This window comes from Phocoena phocoena, chromosome 6 (assembly GCF_963924675.1).
Source record: "Phocoena phocoena chromosome 6, mPhoPho1.1, whole genome shotgun sequence".
Lineage (NCBI taxonomy): Eukaryota > Metazoa > Chordata > Mammalia > Artiodactyla > Phocoenidae > Phocoena > Phocoena phocoena.
Genome location: NC_089224.1, coordinates 104,731,214 through 104,751,367, shown reverse-complemented (window position 1 = coordinate 104,751,367; position 20,154 = coordinate 104,731,214). Strand labels below are relative to the sequence as shown.

Here is a 20,154-nt window from a genome sequence, read left to right as displayed (position 1 = left end):
CTTCCCTGGCTCCTCCAGCTGGACACAGATGCCTTGCCACTGTCCTCTGGGGGGCTGCAGGCTGCCGTGCTTCCCTTTGCTACAGCCGCATCAGATTCATCACTGTTTCCTGAAAACACATCACGCCAGGGCTTTTTGTTTGGTTTTGTTTGCTTCATACCCCAGGACTTCGCTTGTGTGTCCATCCCTCCTGTCTTCTCACCCCACGAGCTCACACTCTGTCCTTCTGAGCCTCTTGGCTTCTGCAGCAACCCTCCTCCACCCAGCCCTTAGCATGCCAGGCTGTGAGTCTTTCTCTGGTCTTCTCTCCTCCCTCGGACTGTGAACTCACGAGGTGTATTCATTTCTTAGAGCTGCTGTAACAAAGTACCACAAACTGGGTGGCTTAAATAACAGAAATAACAGAGACTTATTGTCAGGAATTCCCCGGCGGTCCAGTGGTTAGGACTTCGCACTTTTACCGCTGAGGGTCCAGGTTCAGTCCCTGGTTGGGGAACTAAGATGCTGCAAGCTGCACAGCATGGCAAAAAAAAGAAAAAAAAAGAAACTTATTGTCTCACAGTTATGAAGGCTAGAAGTCTGAAAGCAAGGTGCTGGTGTTGTCAGGGAGGTTCCTTCTGAGGGCTGTTCCAGGCCCCCGGCCTAGCTTCTGGTAGTTTGCTGCCAATCTCTGACATTCCTTGGCTTAAGTCACGTTCACATGGTGTTCTCCCTGTGTGAACGTCTGTCTGTAAATTTCCCCTTTGAAAAAGACCTCAATCGTGCTGGATTAAGATCTACCCTAATGACCTCATTTTCACTTGATTACCTCTGTCAAGGCCCTATCTTCAAATAAGGTCACGTCCTGAGGTATTGGGGTTTGAGACTTCAACATGTCAGCTTTGGGAGGGGGGACACAATTCAATCCACAACATGAGAAGAGGAGCTCCATCTGGTTCACCTATGTGTTCATTCCCTCAAAGCTGAGCCCAGAGCAGGTGTGAGAGAGTGCAATGAACATTGTGAAAGCAGTCCTTCATTCTGTCTTTATTTACTGACCCTCACGGCATCCGGGGCACATTGAATTATGACCTGTCCTGTCTAGGTCTTATGGAGTCGAGCCTCTCTCATCAGGAAGTGGACATCTCTACAACAGAGCCCGTCTTTTTACTTTTCACATTCACCAAAGCAGAAACTTGGTGACACTGGAGACACTCAAACCTCTTCATCAGTAGATTCCTGTGGGGGTGGGTGGTGAGGCCTCATTTTCCTATGTTGCACCGAAGACCCAAAGAAGTAATGAAAAGGAATTGAACCTTTGACAAATATTTATTGAACACATAGTTGTGACAGGCACGGTTCTGGGTGATTGGGATGCCATTCATTCATTCATTCATTCATTCCTAGAAACAAGCTTGACACATAGTAGGTGCTGAGCAAATAATTTCATTACATAATTGAATCATTTAAATATTTGCTGAGTGAATAAATTAATTCAGCCCACAATTATTGCTGCTGTGATCTACTTGCTATGTAAATTTGAGCAAGTTACTTTACATCAATGAACCTTAATTTCCATCAGTAAAGTGAGTTGAATTACATAGTTACCTTTGAGGCTTGTTGGCAGGATGAAATGAATGTGCTATTAACAATAATAGCTATTTATGGAGAAGTTCTACATGCCAGGATAAATGCTCTCTACATACAATTTTCTTTTTTTCTTTTTAAATTTAATTAATTAATTTATTTTTGGCTATGTTGGGTCTTCGCTGCTGTGTGCGGGCTTTCTCTAGTTGTGGTGAGCAGGGGCTACTCTTCGTTGCGGTGCGCGGGCTTCTCATTGTGGTGACTTCTCTTGTTGCGGAGCATGGGCTCTAGGTGCACAGGCTTCAGTAGTTGTGGCGCACGGGCTTAGTTGCTCTGTGGCATGTGGGATCTTCCTGGACCAGGGATCGATCCCGTCTCCCATGCACTGGCTGGTGGATTCTTAACCACTGTGCCACCAGGGAAGCCCTCCACATACAATTTTCAATTTTCACAGCAGCTTTTTAAAAACTGAAATTAACACAACAAAAATTTCACCATTTAAAAATGTGTGGGGCAGTGGCTTTTAGTATATTCACAATGTTGTGTGACCATTACAACTACCTAATTTCAGAACATTTTCATCATCCCAAAAAGAGACTCTGTATCCATTAGTCACTCCCCATTCTCTCCTTCTCCCCAATCTCCCAATAACCACTAATCTACTTTCTGGCTGTATGGATTGGTTTAGTAAGGACATTTCATAGACATGGAACCATACTATTTGTGGCTTTTTGTCCCTGGCTTCTTTCACTTAGCACAGTGTTCTAAGTTCATCCCTGTTGTAGCATGTGTCAATGCTTCATTCCTTTTTACGGCTGAATGGTATTCTGTTGCATGGATGTACCACATTTTGCTTATCCATTCCTCAAGTTGATGGACATTTGGGTTGTTTCCATTATTTGGCTATTATGAGTAATGCTGCTATAAATATTTGTGTACAAGCTTTTGTGAACAACTGTTTCCAGTTCTGTTCGGTATATACGGAAAAGACAATTGCTGCGTCTATGTTTAATTTTGGGAGGAACTGCCAAATTATTTTCTGGAGCAGCTGCACCATTTCACATTCCCAGCAGCCACGTTTGAGGGTTCCAATTTCTCCACATCCCAGCCAACACTTGTTATTTTCTGTCTTTTTGATTATAGACATTTTAGTGGGCGTGCAATGGTATTGCACTGTGGTTTTGATTTGCATGTCTCTAACGACTAATGATGGTGAACAGCTTTTTTTACAGGCTTCTTGTTCATTTCACAGCAGCCTTTTGAGGCAGCTATTATCCCCATTTGACAGCAGAGGAAACAAATTCAGACAGTTGAGAGGACTTGCTCATTGCAAGGAGGTGGTGGAGCTGTGCCTGGAACTTCAGTGTCTCTGTCTCTGAAGCTCCATGTAGTCGAATTAGCAGTAGAAACCGCTCTGGTCTGGTGGGCAGGAGGCCTAGTCTCTGGTGTGCCCACCTTGGGTAAGTCCTTTCCCCCCGACTTCTCCGGGTGTCAGTTTCTCCTCCGCGCCACGTGGGGTGCTATACTCCAAACATCTCCAGGCTCCTCTAGGAGCCCCTAACTCTAAGATACATCACCCGAGCGCGGAGTTTCCTCCGCCCCTTCAGCCTTAGGTTGCCGGCGGCGCCGGAAGTGCATGGCTATTTTCGTTTGCTCCCGCCCCCGGCCCGGAAGTATTTTTTCGGGAAAGATGGCGGCCGTGTCAGTGTATGAGCCACCGGTTGGAGGTTTCTCTTTCGAAAATTGCCGCAGGTGTGGCCATGTACCGGGCAGGGTTTAGGGCGGGAGTGGGAATGCGGTGCCGGGGTTGGAGTTGGGTTGCGCTCTGAGCCGGGAAGTCCGAACGAATGGTGGAGGGCGGGGCCCGCGGCCCGCGGCACCTGTGACTCAGGGGAATTAGGGCCTGAGCGTGTTTCTCCTGAGGCCGGGTCGGCTCTTCCACTTCCCCAGCGCACCGGGACACCCTCCATCTCCGGGGTGGTGGTGCGGACCCACTCAGACGCTCCCTTCGCAGAAAAGCGGGACAGTAGTCTTGCTGTTGGGAGGAGCCAGTGAAACAGATGGGCTTGAAAGCAAATGCTAGTAGTTTTTGCTTCTCCCGAGTTCCCTGTTAGAAACTCTTCGTGCCAGTGCGGCGCAATGTGGTCCTGCCCTTCAACCCTTTATTCTCTCATTTGCTCTCAGAAATGCCATCTTGGAAGCCGATTTTGCAAAGAAAGGATCCAAGCTTCCAATGGCCCGGAAAACTGGGACGACTATCGCAGGAGTGGTTTATAAGGTAAGGCGGGACAGGCTGAGAGCAGCAGTGTCAACTAATTTCAGGAACCAGGCCCCTTGGCCTCTTTTACTTCTCTGGGCTGTGTGAGGAAGGGCACATCTTACAGAGTACTATGTCAGGAAAAGCTCCATTAGGAGAGACTATGTCAGTTTTGTGTACTTATCGGCAGTTTATATTCTTTGCTCACTCTGCAGTTTTCGACAGGAAGCCAGTTTTCTGTCTTAAGTTACTACTTTAGGAAGCAGGATGATGTAATGGGAGAAAACAAAAATGTTTAACCATTTAGCTTTTTTGCTGCCTCTAACTTTGGGCAGGTCATTTTCCTTCTCACAGCCTCACTTTCTAATCCATCAGGTGGACATAATAACTCCTGACTTAAATTGTTGTAAGGGTCAAAAGAGATAACTGGTTATTGTTAAAGGTAAGAAATGACATCTTTTAAAAAGAAATTGACAGGCGTGGCTTTTTTTTTTTTTTGGTACACGGGCCTCTCACTGTTGTGGCCTCTCCCGTTGCGGAGCGCAGGCTCTGGATGCGCAGGCCCAGTGGCCATGGCTCACGAGCCCAGCCGTTCCGCGGCATGTGGGATCTTCCCGGACTGGGGCACGAACCCGTGTCCCCTGCATCGGCAGGCAGACTCTCAACCACTGCGCCACCAGGGAAGCCCAGACATGGCTATTTTAATGGAAAGATTTCTTCATCTTAATTCAGACTTTTCTGATATTGGCTCTGTGATTTGTAAGGAATTCACTGGATCTCTGAGCCTCATTTGAAAACAGGAATGATAGTTCCTACTGCCTACTGAGGGTTCACCCAATAATGTTTATTGATAAGCTTTTCGTTGAATGCCGAAAGTATAGCACAATATTTCAGCGCGTGGCGGGGTGGTTGGGGGAGCAGGGGATGGTCAACGTTGTTTTTCCTAAACTAGAGTAGAGAACTGTGGTTTGTATATGTGAAGTTGTTTTAAAGTATATATTTCTTAAAAATAGGATGGCATAGTTCTTGGAGCAGATACAAGGGCAACTGAAGGAATGGTTGTTGCTGACAAGAACTGTTCAAAAATACACTTCATATCTCCTAACATTTAGTAAGTATTGATTAGTTTGAATGACTCATTTTTAAACATGTCAGGGGTAAAATTGAATTTACTCTTTCTCTCTAAAACCTGTTGTTCAGCCTGTATTTTCTTTGTTTCCCTTAAATGGCATTTCCATCCATCTGAGCTAGCCATCCCCAAGTCCTCTTTTTTATTTTTAAAAATATTTATTTATTTGGCTGTGCTGGGTCTTAGTTGTGGCACCCTGACGCGTGCGGGGTCTTTAGCTGCAGTGCGCGGGATCTTTTAGTTGCGGCATGCAGGCTCTTAGTTTCGGCATGCGAGATCTAGTTTCCCGACCAGGGATCAAACCCGGGCCCCCTGCATTGGGAGCACAGAGTCTTAACTGCTGGACCACTAGGGAAGTCCCTCAAGTCCTCTTTTTGCTTTAGTCTTCAGTTCATTTGGTACCCAGTTCTGCCTTCTGTGTGCCTTTTGAATCCACTCCCTTCTCTCCTTCCCTCTACTAAGGCCTTAGCTCGGGTTCTCTTTTCTCAGCTGGATCATTGCAGTTGTCATTTAAATGGTCTCTCTGCCTTTGGCCTTTCCTTTATCTGTATTGTTCACTCTTCTGCCATGTTGGGTTTTGTAAAACATGGATCTAATTATGTCCCTTTCCTGTTTAAAAACTTTTCAAGAGATTTTTCACATTTCCACACTGCTTTCAGGATAAAATCGAAACTCTAGCATGATATTCAAGGTCTTGTACAATTTCACAGAAAGCTTACCTTTTCATCCTATTTAGCTGCTATCACTCTATGTTCCAGTTATACCTGGGCTGTCCCTATTTCCCTCATGTCCCTGTTCTCCGCATGTCCAAGCTGTTTTACCCTTGCTCTTGCTAGCCCCTCTGCTTAGAAATGCCCTTTCTTCTTCTCTGTATAGTGTTTTTATTCTGTCCTTCAAAATCCAGCTCACATGAAACCTCTTCTCAAAGATCAGAGTTAACTGCTCTCTCCTCCAATTTCCTACAGCATTTTCTACCTATGCTACTATATTGTATTATATGTCTCCTCCACTCAAGTTTGAAATCAAGTGCTATTACTGTGTCATATTTTCTTTATTCTCAGCACTTGGAATGACTGGTATCTAGTACTAAATACTTGGTAAATGTAAATTGCAAGGCTTTTGACATTCCTTGCTCTTTTGTACAACTTGGATATTTCCTAGGATCAGTAAAATGCACACTCTGTTCAGAACATAGAAACTAATGATTTGAAATATTCCACTGGGCTACAGAAAATATATTTGCATATAATTAGATGTGCATTCTTAATTTTATGTTTATTTAAACTTGGTTAGAGCAGTTACAGTGCAGGTATACTCAAAAATATCTATGTCCCTGAACTTTGTGGAAGTTTTCCAAGAAGCTCCACTTCTAATTGAGCCCTTTGGTAATTGAATTTCAGCTACGATTCTAATTGTATTTTTTAGTTGTTGTGGTGCTGGGACAGCTGCGGACACAGACATGACAACCCAGCTCATTTCTTCCAACTTGGAGCTCCACTCTCTTTCCACTGGCCGCCTTCCCAGAGTCGTGACGGCCAATCGGATGCTGAAGCAGATGCTTTTCAGGTAAGGTTCCAGGATGGGGATTTCTGTAGTATTTTTTTCTCATGTCTTAGAGTTTCAGCCAAGGGAAGCCTGGAAGCTCGAGGAAAGGCATTAAGAAATACACATTTTATTCCAGAAATCAATTGTTACTATAAAGACACTTTAATTTCATAAGGCTTTTGATAATGTATTTGAATTTACAGGGTCTGGGTTTTTTTTTTTTTTTTTCATGAATGAATCACATGTGACCAATTGAGTCATTTCCTGAGGCTTAGGGTATTGCTGGATAAAAAAACCTTTTTTGTTCATAGTAAGAAAGAGCTGGAAGGAACCTTTGAGTTCTTCTTGTGAACACACACAAACACAAATGATTGTTTTTTCTCTCTTTTTTAGGGGCAAGGTAACAGTGAAATGAAAAGTGATTATTTGTAGTTGGCTGTAAGTGGGTAGGATAGCGTTACTATTAACCAACATTTATTTGTTTGTGCCAGGCCCTGTGCTAAGTAAGTGCTTTATGCATGATCTCACTTTATCCCTTTAACTCTGAGTTAGGGGCTATTAACATGTCTAATTTGTAAGTGAACAAACAGAGGCTTAAAGAGATGCATTCATTTGCCTGACCTGACGTTCACTCCCTGCTGACTCCCACAGAGTTCCTCTTAGTAGTTTTGTTTCTCTTTAGTCCTTAACGATCACATCATCACTTTGTGTTTGTATAGGTCTAGACAGTTTTCAAATTTTAAGTCCATTTTCTCACTTGCTCCTCATAAAGAGAAGAGAAGCAATGTAGTATAGTGGAAATAGCCTGGACATTTAGTCTTGGGTTGGAATCCTGGCTTCTCCTTTTGTGACCTACCTTAGCTTTAACAAATTCTCTCCTCTTTATAGAATGTGTATCATGATACCTTTTTAAAATTTTTTAAAAAGTTGGTCAGAGGCCTATATTCTGGTCCTCATCATTCATTAAGCACCCTGCATAAGACATTTTCTTTATCTCTGTCCCAAGTCGTAGCAGCTGCATCCAGGCCTGTGAGAGTTAAAGGGGAGCAGGAACAGAAGGCAAAGGTTGTAAGCCGGCAGCTCACAGGCCGTCTTCAGCTTGTAAAGAAATTTCATTTGGGTCACATAGTGTTTTTAAAAAAAATAGTGGCAAATAATTATAAATTGGGAGCTTTGAATTTAAAATATGGATTTCCATCTTCTTCTGATAAAAGCTCATAAAGCGGGCGGTGATGTGGGACTGAGTGGCCGTTGTTGCCTTTGGAAGTGGGAGCATGTGTTCTGGCCTGTCAGACCTTGCATGGCTCACTTCTCTGTTTCCTGCCTGGCCCTTGCCTTCCTGTGAACTTGCAGGTCTTCGTCTACAAGTGTAGCATGGCCCCTGGGCTCTCAGGAAGTGGATATGAGGTTTAATATAGCTACGCAGCAAGGCCGGTAGAATAGTACCCATTTTACAGCAGAGGATACCAGGGTTTATGAGTCATATGGGCAGGAAGCCTAGTCCGTATCTACCCAATTCCTACTCTGGCTGTACTGAGCCTTTATGTCAGTGATTTCCATTTATTTATGTACATAATCATCATCCTAATCCTGGAGAATTACCACCTATCAAATAAATTCTTCCAGTGCAGTGTGAGAACTTGTTAAAGCACATCTGTTGTCAAGATAACTGAAGACATTTGTGATTTTGATTTTAAATGTAAAGCTCCCTCTGGTGGTTTGTGTGGTGCATTACATTTAAAACAATTTTTAAACTTGTAAAATTGCAGTAAATATTTCAAGATTGCTTGCAGTGTCATTTAGCATTTAGCTAAATCTAGCAGATGTTTCTGTTAATCTCTTTAGAATGTTTCAGGAATTCTAAATTCTCTTTTTTCAGTGTTTTATTATCTTTAGTTTAACATACTTTGTAAAAGTTAAATTTTATCAAAGTTTTGGGAAGAACACAAAAATTTAAACCCGGATGATTATGGTTCTTTATGTCTTTGGACATTTTTGTTGAGTTACGTAAAGTGGGTCACTAGTATAAGAGAAAAATCATAGGATTTGACTTTAGAACTTTGCCTCAGGTCCTGTCTACAGTGCTCACATTTGTGTAACTTTGGGCTGTTCACCTCACCCTTCTTATCCTCAGTTTCTTCCTCAATAAAATGGGGATAATAGTTCTGTCTCTCTAACTTTTGGGGAAGAAATGAATAAAGAAACAAGGCTTATGCAATGCCTGGTATAGGGCCTGATACATAGTTAGATATTCATTCAGAGGCTGAAAAAAGAATACAAGGTGTACTCTTGCTGTTTTCTTCCCCCTGAATAATGTTTCCTTGTATGTGAATAAGTGAGAAAAGAGGGTTTGATAAACAGAAGTGGACGTCTTTTTCCTTACTTAAGCTTACTTAAGTTACTTTTATTTAACTTCTGTGGTGGCTGTATGTAGAAGATATCTGTGATACTTGTTCCTTCTGAACATGGAGGCTTCTTGTTGAGTCTAGCAGAAATCTTTGATATACTATTCTGTATTCTGGAAACTATTTGAATATGTAGAGGCTTTAAAATTTTATTTTATTATATTGTAATTTTTTTTTCCTTACAAAAAAGTACTATATATTCATTGTAGAAAATTCTGAAAATACTGTAAAGCCCAAAGAAAAAATAGGCGAGAATCACATTTTGGCTGGTTGTATATACTCCTAGACTTTTAAATTTATTTATTCATTCGTTCATTCACTTGATCATCCCTTCCTCCCTTCCTTCCGTATTATAAGTGCATGTTCACAGTAAAAAAGCTAGAAGATATAGTTAAAAAATTATAGAAATTATCTGAATTTCTACCACCTATAAGCAGTCGGTGCTAACAGATTATGGTACACTCTTCAAGGTTTTTCCTATGTTAAATAATACATATTTTGTTCTATAAAAATGGGATCATAGTTGTGCTTTCTATCCCATAATGTAACCTAATCTTTTCACCTACCGGTGCCTCTTCAGTAGTTTCCATGTTGGGGTATTTCAAAAAGAAAACCTTTTTATAAATTATTATAAAAGTAATGTATGATCATTGTAAAAAATTCAGACACTATAGAAATGTGAAAAGAAGCAAGTAGATTTCAGCTGACACTCTGCCACTTAAGCACATACACTGTGAATCTTTGAGATCTATTTTCTTAGACCTTTATACTAGCCATGTATACTCATGTATGTATTTGCAAAAATGGAATCCCGCTATATGTGTTGTTTTGTAACTGACTCTGTTCACGTAACAGTATATTGTTCCCATCAGTAGACGAGCTCGGCATCCACAGATTTTACCTTGAGCCCATGGAGGACTTCTGGAGATCTGTAACTCCTGAAATAGTGAAAAATTTGTGTGTGTACACTTGTTATGGGCGAGGGTTCCACAATTTTAATCATTTTTTCCGTGGGGTCTGTGCCCCCAAAATTTTAAGAACCATAGATCGGTATCCTAATTTTTGTTGGATCACAGTAATCTATTTTATTAACCAATTTTTGAAGATTAACAATATTGCTTGCTTTAAAGTGTTTAAGGTATTGTAAGGTATTCTGCCGATCCTTTGGAATATAGAATCTTTAGGTACTTGTGTTATTAATTCTTTAAGCTATATTCTAAAATAAATTCCTAGAAGTAGAATTGCTGGGTCAAAGGTAGGCACATTTAACATTTTAATATATATTGCCAAAATTGTCCTTGAGAAAGATTACCATCGGTAGTGCATGAAAAATGCAGCATGGTTTTTAACGATTGTGTAGTGTTCCATTGTATAGCTGTATTAGTTTAGCTAATTCTGTTTCCACTTTTTTAGCATCATAAGCAGTTACCACAAAAAACATTCTTATGCATTCATTTCTGCGTATTTGTCCTTTTATATCAATAGAATTAGATTCCTGGAAACAGAATTTCTGGATCCATTTTTAAGGATTTCATTGACTTGCCAAAATATCTCAGACTCTTCTAAAGTTATCGAACAGATTATGTTTTAGCTTGGAAGGGAACTAGCTGGTTATTAATTGACTTTAACTAAGCAGCGTGTTTGGCAGGCAGTTGATATAGTGGATCAAGCACTGGGCTGGGCGGGGAGTGGTGGATCTGGTGATTCTGGCTTCTCATCCCAGAGCGCTGGGATCTAGTCTTGACCCTTCTGCTAGCTCATGTGGCTTAGGACCAGTTTCTTCCCTTTTCTGGGCCTCTGTTCCCTCTTGAGGCTGCTTTTAAAATCCTTTCCTGCTCTTTATTTTTTCACTTATAAATGGAAGATTTGAAATAATAAATTGGTAATCAAGGGACACGGGAAATACTGGACTCGACCTAGAGCGCTTTCTGGTGGGTAGCTATGTCTCAGACAGTCTAAAATGATGACTTTGATTGGTTCTTGTGTTATTTATATCAGTTTTAATGATTGTATCATTAGGCAAATTCAGCATGTGTTGGTTTCATTTTTCTTCCCAGGGATTTAAAGGCTCACAGTGGAGAACTTTAAATCCAGCATGTTTATCTAGCATAGCAGTTCTAATGGTAAAAAATTGAACCAGTTACAAGGAAAGCAATCTGTAGAAGCGGAAAACCAACTAAGTAGAGGGTCCAAAGGAACAAATACGTGCAGAATTAAACAGAGGTGGGGGTGAGGCGGAAAATGTATTCTTGCCCATGTTCCTGAGAGATACAGTTTTAAACTGTGGGCAGGAGCAATGGGTTTTATATAGGCTGTCATGGAGTTACTTCATTCACTTCCCTGCATGATGAAATACTTCTTTCGTTTACTCAGTATGAGCTCGTATCTGTCATAATTTTGTGGATTTATTCAAGGGAAAGGTTTTTGTTTTTTTTTTTTTTTTTTTGCGGTACGCGGGCCTCTCACTGTTGTGGCCTCTCCCGTTGCGGAGCACAGGCTCTGGACGTGCAGGCTCAGTGGCCATGGCTCAGGGGCCCAGCCCAGCTGGCATGTGGGATCCTCCCGGGCTGGGGCACGAACCCACGTCCCTTGCATCGGTAGGCTGACTCTCAACCACTGCGCCTCCAGGGAAGCCCGAGGGGAAAGTTGTTTTGACATTAGCTATTTTCCTATGAGACTATGGTGAGGTTGATAATTTGAACAGCTTTAGTTGAGCAACAACTCACTGTTGACTTGGAAGGGAGCTTATCTGCTAAACACAGAGAGGTATGATGGGAGGGGTGCTGATGATCTTTGGAGTAAGCCAAGCTTGGCTCTGAGGCTTAAAAATGTCTTTGGGTTGGTTTTCTCTTCTCTACCATGAGAATTATAGTGTTTTCTTTTAAAGGGGGTTGTGAGACTAAGATTATGTAAGGCACATGGAATGCCTCACACAATTTACAGTTTTTATTGGCTGATAGTAGATGTTCAAGTATGTTGGCTCCATTCCCTATTTTTTTCCCTTCAAAACAGTAATTATTTAATGAAGCAGTAGTAGTGTAAGAAAAGCTTTTTATTGTCTGACTTCAAATACAACTTTCAGTTAAGTTATAGTGATGCAATGTAGACTCATTTTTGTTTTTTCTTATGCATACTCTGATCACCAGGTATCAAGGTTACATTGGTGCAGCCCTAGTTTTGGGGGGAGTAGATGTTACTGGACCTCACCTCTACAGCATCTATCCTCATGGATCAACTGATAAGTTGCCTTATGTCACCATGGGTGAGTGTAATGTTTCCCTGATGTTTCAGAATCGTCTTATTTACTAAGGTGGTCTCTTAAAGTTGGTTTATTTCTGGATGGAGGAGGCAGTGCAGTACAGTGCTTTGATTCCTTCTACAAGTATTGAGTTCCTCCTAGGGATTAGGCCCTGTCTTATGTGCTTGGGATATAGCAGTGAACAAAATTTAGGTACAGATTCTTGCCTGCAGGGAGTTTATATTTTAGTGGGGGTGGACAGACAATAACAGCAACAGTTATAAATATATATTAGAAAGAGATAAATCGTAGAGAAAAAAACAATGCAGTGATATTATACTTCAGTTATGCAAGATATTACCTTTAGGGGAAACTGAGTCAAGAGTGTACAAAAATGTGATGTATTATTTCTAACATCTGCATGTGAATTTACAATTATCTCAAAACAAAAAGTTAAAAAATGTTAATGCAGTGCAAGGGGACTTGAGAAGGTTAAAGTAGGTTCATGAAGAAGGTGAGGTCTGAGTGGATGGGCCTCCTGGGCAGAGGGAAGGCTAGAGTGGAGGCCTCACTGGGGGAATAGGCCCACGCAGAGATTTATTTTTAAGCTAGAGTGACCAGAGTTCCTCTTTGCCACTTAATCTCTGAGGGATCCTGGGCATGTAATTCCTCTCTGAACCTTGATTTCCTTACTTGTGAAATGGTATCAGTAATACCTACCATGCATACCAGGTTATTTATAATGATTAGAAATAATGTGTATAAAGCATCTGGTCCAGTGCCTGGCCTATAAATAGTAGCTACGCCTTTTAGATCAGCCTTGTATATTTGTATTTTAGCTCTAAATGCTAGATAAGAGTACTTTTTTTTAAATGACTAAAAAAGTGATAAAATTATATTTAGAAGAGTTGGGATTTTTGAATTTAACTTTCATGCTAAATTTCTGAGTGAAGTTGCATATGTCCAGGGACTTCCCTGGTGGTCCAGTGGTTAAGACTTCACCTTCCAATGCAGCGGGTGCGGGTTCTATCCCTGGTCAGGGAGCTAAGATCCCACATGCCTCGCGGCCAAAACACAAAAACAGAAACAATGTTGTAACAGATTGAATAAAGACTTTAAAAATGGTCCATATCAAAAATAAATCTTTAAAAAAAAAAAAAGAAAGAAATTGCATATGTCCAGTAACTTGAACAGGTCATTTGTAGCTGGCGTTTTTCCAGCTGTTGTTTACCTTTTGCATTTTTTGTCTTGGTATCTTGGCTCTGCAGAGCCAGGAATAATGGCTGCCTTGAATAGTTTGGAAATTGCTAGCTTGGGACTTTGCTATTCCATTCCATGTAATGCACAAGCCTCTTATAAGATTTGTATGCAACAGATGTTCCATGTTTGTGAGAAGAATGATTTGTCCCCAGATACCGTATGGAATAATTATTTTTAAATGAAGATACTTACAGTAATTTTAGAATTGCTCTGTTCCATTTTATTTGTTATTTCCATCAAAGTAGTGTTTTTATTTCCCTCCATTTGATGCCTTTAAATGGTAGTAAAGGTGGAATAGCCTTTTCTGTTAAGTAGTTTCATTTCTTCTTTTTTTTATTTAAAAAAAATTTCACACTTGCAGGAAAGTAACAAAAATGTACAATGAATAGTCATATATACCCTTTCTCGTGTTTGTCAATTGTTAACATTTTACCACATTTTTGCTCACTCTCTCATATATTATTGTTATTTTTTGGTGTATGGAACCATTCGAGAGTAAATAGCAGACACCATAACCCTCTATCTCAAAATCCTTTAGGATGTTCTCTTACATCACCTTGATAAAGTCATCAAAATCAGGAAATTTAATATTGATACAAAGCCTTTTCATTTTTAAGATGGAAAAATTGAACTGGTTTCTGTTGCTTTTGAACTAGTAATTTGTCTTACGAGCATAATCCTGAATTTAGGAAAAGTTGTTGAAAGTGAGTAAAGCAGATTTGTGTCTGCTCATTTCATTCCTGCAACTCCACTTTGTGCTCTGTCCTGGCTGACAGTGATCTTGCTTCCCTCCAAGTCCAATGTGAGTCCAGGGTGATGGCTCCACAGCTTTGATTTTATGGCATACTTCTGCTCAGAAATCATCACTCCACAGTCTGGTTTTGCTTTCATAAGAGATTAAGAAGATTAAGAAGAGCAAGACATCAGTAACACCTGATTTTAGATACACAAGTAAGTTGTTACTTTGAGGTTTAGTTTGTTTGTTCATCTGTTCATTTATCAACTATTTCTTGAGTGCCTTCTGTGTAAAAGCACTGTAGCAGGCTCCACAGAGAGAGGTTGAATGTCTGGATCCTTACCCTCAACATATTCCCAGTGTAATGGGGGAGATAGCTGTATAAACTGACAAGGGCAGTAGGTACAAAGGCCATTGGAGGCCCAAGGGAGAAAGGGTCTAAACTGGAAGATTTCACGGAAAGCTTCCCTTCACTTGAGCTGAATCTTAAAAGAAGGATAAGTTACTTTCATTCATTTATCAGATATTTATTTAGCATCTGCTATGTGCTAGGCACTGGGAATATAGTGGTCAACACAGCACCTATCCTCAGAGCTTATAGCCTCTGCGGGAGATAGGAATTAAGTAAATACACATTAATCTAAAAAAATGCACTGTGCTACGTGCCCTGGAGGAAAAAAGCAGTAATAAGAGAGAATACAGGAAGGAGCATGTGGATAATGGGTGTTTGGGAAGTCCTTACTGGGCAAGTGACATGAAAACATTTTCTAATGAAAGTAATTTATGAACATGACAAAACATTCAAGTGGGGAAAAATATTACATGAAAAATAAGTCTCTTTCATATTTCCCCAAAGTAACCACTGTTAAGGGTTTATTGTGTTTTTTTCTCAAAAAATGTTTTATGATCCATCTATATATATCTCTATCATCTGTCATCTATCTGTCAATCCCTATTAAAAATACACAGCTGAGGTCATGCTATAGATGCTGTTCCATTACTATTAACTTGTTTTGAATAAGTTTTTGTATCAGTGCTTGTAGATCTATATCAGATCTACTACAACAACTTCATAGAATTGTATTACATGTCTCTACCATGATTTAGTGACCCATTCTCCTATTGATGAGTATATGTCGTGGTGTACTTGTGTAAGTACATCTGACAAATTCCTAGTAGTGGAGTTCTGGATTAGGGTGTGTGCATGTATTGCTCAGAATTCTCTGTTGTAATCATTAGAATCACTGGATGATTTAGGAAAGGAGGAATTTTTATTTTTTAAAGGATAGTAGGTGGCTCACAGAATAGCTAGGAGGGCAAGAACTGGGTTTGGGGCCAAGAACAGTTTCAGAAATAATGCTGCAGAGTGGGCCATTGCAGGCAAAGGCAGAATGCTGCAGACTACACTGCTGGCCCAGCTGGCGCAGGCCCTGGCTCGCTGCTCACTCTGCTGCCCTGGCTGCCTCATCTGGAACTGAGGCTTCCTGCCATCTCATTCACTGTCCGAGAGTTCCTTATAGGGAAGGGTGGGTGCTTGGTTGGTGATGATTGGTGAGGCTCAGTCGTCTGTTTATAAGGTGGGGGGGTTCCCCAGACATAGAAAGGAAGTATAGCTACTGGGCAGCCCCCAAAAGTGACAGATGGCTGGTCATACAGTGCATTTTACCTTTTGAGAGCTGTTGCCAAATTGCCCTCCAAAAAGATTGTACTAGTTTGTATTCCACCAAGAGAATATGAGAATGCCTTTCTCTTATAAACTCTCCCACTTTGGATATTCTTGCCAGTCTGGTAGGTGAAAGATGGGGAAAAGAATCACTTAAGCTGAGACCTGTATGATAAGTAGGAATTAGCCAGGAATTTGCCACCCTACTCCCTACCCCCAAGGGAAAGACTTTTTAGGCCCTGCAGTGCACAAGGGACCAGTATGGTCAAAGAACTGAAAGGCCCGAGTTTGCTGGATGGGTGAGGCAAGTGCAGTGGGTGTGGGGAGTGTTCCATGCTGGGGGCACAGCGGAAGAGGTAGAGGGATGAAGATGTACTGACGTTCAGGAGGGTGGGGCAGAGGCAAGGCTGGAAAGCTAGGCCGGAGAGAGTCCCGACGGTACAGGCTGAGTTGTTTGTTTTTGTCCTGGAGGTTCCCGTCTACTCTTTTCAAGCCAGGGGATGATAGGATAAGATTTGCTTGTTAGAGCAGCCTGACAGCTGTCGGAAGGAGGATTGGCATGTGGGAAGTCTAGAGGCAGAGACAGAGATTACACCTGGCCAGAAATGTTTATGTGTGCATGGGTCCAGTGGCACAGGGATGGTCACAGAGAGCACTCAGAAACCAGCCAGCCATTAGGCCACATGCCGGGTCTCTGACCATCCTTTCCTGTCTTCCTCAGTGCCAGTTCCTTCCTGGCTCTTGACCACAGTGTTGCAGTAACTCCTCCACCGGGGTCATCTTCCTTCCAGTCTGGCTTTAGACCCTTTTTCTTCTTCCTCCTCCACATGTACCTTAGGTGTCTGTGGCAATAGGCCCCTTGCCCCTCTCTGAACTGCCTTTCCCACCCCGCTGCTGCTGTGCTGCCTTCTTTCAGGAATGCGTTTTCTGCCTGGAGTGCTCCTGCTCCTCATCCAAGGTCTAGCCCAGAGGCCATTCCCTCGTGACTGCCCCAGGCTGTTAGCAAGTCCCTCTCCGGTAATTTGGTGTGCAGCTTGATTCCAGGATTTCAGCCGTGTCCAGACTCTACTTTCCCCAGCTCTTGTCCTTCCTGCCCCTATAAGAATCTGAGATCTCTGTCAGTAGAATCTGTCTCACTCCCAGAGTCTCACGGAGTCCTGTGTGACTCAGTGAATATTTGATGGTGAATTAATTTTCTGATTCTCTAACTTGCTTGTGCCAAAGCATGTGTAAAACCTAGTGTTAGAAACCTTAACTGCTGTTTATTGTTTGTGAACAGTTTACAGGACCCCTGGAGTAGAGTTGGTTTAGATTGTGTTGCATTTGTGTGGCTCCAGTTGAGCTGTAAGGGAACAGCACAAAGCACTGCATATGTGATAGGTCTTTTTTTTTTTTTTGCGGTTCGCGGGCCTCACTGTTGTGGCCTCTCCCGTTGCGGAGCGCAGGCTCAGCGGCCATGGCTCACAGGCCCAGCCACTCCGCGGCACATGGGATCTTCCTGGACCGGGGCACAAACCCGTGTCCCCTACATTGGCAGGCGGACTCTCAACCACTGTGCCACCAGGGAAGCCCTTTTTTTTTTTAAAGCTTAGTATTATTTTAAATTTAAAACATTTGGAAGTGTCTCTGTGCCAGTGTCTGCTGGTGCCATCGCATTATTTTCAGTTAAAATTCTGTGCAAGGGATGCTATCATTACCTGCTTATTGATGAGAAACCTGAAACTTAGATTTACTAACCTGCCCATTGCTGCCCTGCCTGTAAGCAGCAAAGCTGGGATTTGTCTTTCAGCTCAAGCAAGCCTGAGCTCATCACAGCTGCTTTGATTTTATCATCTTACAGATGTTCTTTCATTAAGCTATTAAGTCTTGCTCCTGAATACTAAAAATATTTATACAAATTCCCAAGGGGCATTTATTTGTTTGGCATATTTTGGACTGTTCTTTGTGTGGATTTTCTTTCCTGCATATTAAAAACAGTATTTACTGAAACAGCTTTATAGTATCAAAGGAAATTTAAAAAAATTATACACAATTCTACCATCCGAAGACAATATGAATTTTATATTTCGTTTCTTTCTGATCCAAGTCCATTGTGAAGAGGCGCCTTTTATCGGAGAATGTGAAATAAAATACAGTTTTTGTGCTGTCCAGGTTTTGTCTTTGCCATTCTTTTAGTTTCTTTCGGCCATTGTTCACTTTTGAGCAGGGCTTGATGCCTCTGCCTGCTGTGCGAGGTGTGCTGCACTGCCTTTCCTCCTGATGGAGTTCTGGCTTCTGTGGAGGTGGTGGTGGTTTTTCTTTCTTTTTTTTTTTTATTTTTTGAGGGGATGGGGAGCTGGATATTGAGAGAACCCCAGAAGTGCCAAAATTTGGTGGTTTTGTTTTAATTCATGTGACTTATTTTGGGTGAGCTGCAAACCAAACCTCCAACTACAGATAAAATAGAAGGCCCTCCTAACTGAAATGTGCCCACAGAACGTTAACATTCCCTGTGGGATTGAGGCTTTCCGTAAGTGTGGTGTAAGTGAGAAAATGAATATTTCATGTAAATTCTCATGTTTTAGTGAAAGTAGGAGTTTTTTATTATAAGAAATAAAAATACAACTTTGTAATGAATCTTTTCTTTTTCCTGAGTGATTTGACAGTAAGAGCTGGAAGCTACAAATTACCTGTAAGACAAGGGTGTCTACGTTTTGTCTACCCATGGGCCTGTATTGGCGACTAGCCAGGTGCCTGAAGGCTACTCCTACTAATTTATATCGAATAGAAGACACCTGTCTTGTCCTGCGCATCTCTAACATGCTGGCACAGCTCCTTGAGCACAGGGTCCAGGAGCCTCCTCGCTGAGGGCTTGCTTTCCCAAGGGTTTGCTTAAGAGAAGAGGGTATCAAACTCCTCGTGGTGTGGCCCTCCCTAAAACCTTTTCTGTGAACGGGGTGTTGGCCATAATGATAGCAGTGTTCGTCCAGCAGCTTGCCAGCTGCATCGCCAGCAACTGTTGTGAGACACTTGACTGATTTAGTCTTTGCACCGCTGTGAAGTGGGTACTATCATCCCTGTCTTGAGGGTGAGGAAATTGAGGCTCAGAGAGGTATGCTGGGGTCACACAGCCTGGAGGTGAATGATCTGGCATGAGAGCCCTGGTCTCTGTGACTTTTCCCCCTTGGCTTTGTTATTGCTGTGAGTAGTGTGTGGCATGTGGTCCAGACGAAATGTGTTTTGGTCCATTCTCAGAAAAGAAGAAAGGACCCCTTAGGTTTCATTAAATTATTTATTTTTTAAGAAAATAATTTGTAAGAGACTGCAGGTGGTTGATTAGTGTGATTGTGGAAAACCAGGCAAGATTTTTGACTTTTCTTTAGTAAGAAAGGGAAAAGGGTTATAGTTTTTTTTATAGACAAAATACGGGTTCTTTTAATTCTCAGATTAATTAGCTTTTTCTTTTAACTTGCCAGCTTTTCTTTATTAAGCAAACTGAAGTACTGTCAGGAGAAGCTTGGGGACCATCTTTTGCTGTTAGTTTGGCAGTGTTCCTTGTAGCTGCATTGGCAACATAATATAAAATTTTTATTTTGCCCACTTATTCACATAGAGAATTAATATGAATGAAATTTAAAGCACGACATTCCTGGAAATGAGGCCCTTGGACAATTTAGGAATACTAACTTAAGGAATAAACATTGATATGCACCATTGGGGAAGACTTTGGGTCACTGCCAGGGCCGTCCAGGTAAAATTCTATCTCTAGATAAACTGGTTATACAATTTCCTAATTACTGGAATGTACCTCAAGTCCCAGTTTACTGAGCCCCCTAGCAATTAAAAAGATTCGGGACAGAGTAGTAAACATACCAGATGTCTCACCTTGTGGGCAAAGAAGAGTCTTAGAATTAAGTTGGAACTTAGGAACATCAGTAGGGAATTCAGACCTGCCATTTCTCCATACTTTTACACTGAAGTGCAACCTTTGTGCAGACATTTTGTTATCTCCACATGACTCGATTTGAAAGATTGTCCTGCGCTGTATCAAATCAGTGCACTATAAGGTGGCAAGTATTTCTTCCACATTCATTTTCAGTGCCGAAGTCAGATGTGAACTCAGCAGCACTGTGTTTAGTTTGTAGGCCCACATAAAAGCCTCAGAGGGCACGTGACCTTGTAGCTCTAGTGTTGCTGGAAATTCTTTCTCCTGACTAGTGTGGGCCAGGTGACTGTGCAGGCGTTCTGTAAGCATGGGTCTCCATCAGGACTGGAGTGAGTCTTGTCCCCTGATCTCTGTGGGTCAAGGACTATGCGGTGGCGGGAACCCCATCCTGGTGGGAGCTTTGTCTATACAGCCAGTGACCATCCAGAGC

The 20,154-nt window shown here is 41.8% G+C and overlaps 1 protein-coding gene across 1 annotated transcript in view; it reads left to right on the top strand.

Moving 5' to 3' along the window:
* Window positions 1-3,244: 3,244 nt before the first annotated feature.
* Window positions 3,245-20,154, top strand: part of PSMB7 (proteasome 20S subunit beta 7) — a 58,651-nt gene continuing 41,741 nt past the window's right edge. Inside the window, exons 1-5 of the mRNA XM_065878619.1 lie at window positions 3,245-3,318; window positions 3,751-3,844; window positions 4,837-4,934; window positions 6,378-6,518; window positions 12,049-12,164. Coding sequence (XP_065734691.1) covers window positions 3,257-3,318; window positions 3,751-3,844; window positions 4,837-4,934; window positions 6,378-6,518; window positions 12,049-12,164 — 511 coding nt within the window. The 5' untranslated portion in view covers window positions 3,245-3,256. The remainder of the gene's footprint in view (window positions 3,319-3,750; window positions 3,845-4,836; window positions 4,935-6,377; window positions 6,519-12,048; window positions 12,165-20,154) is intronic.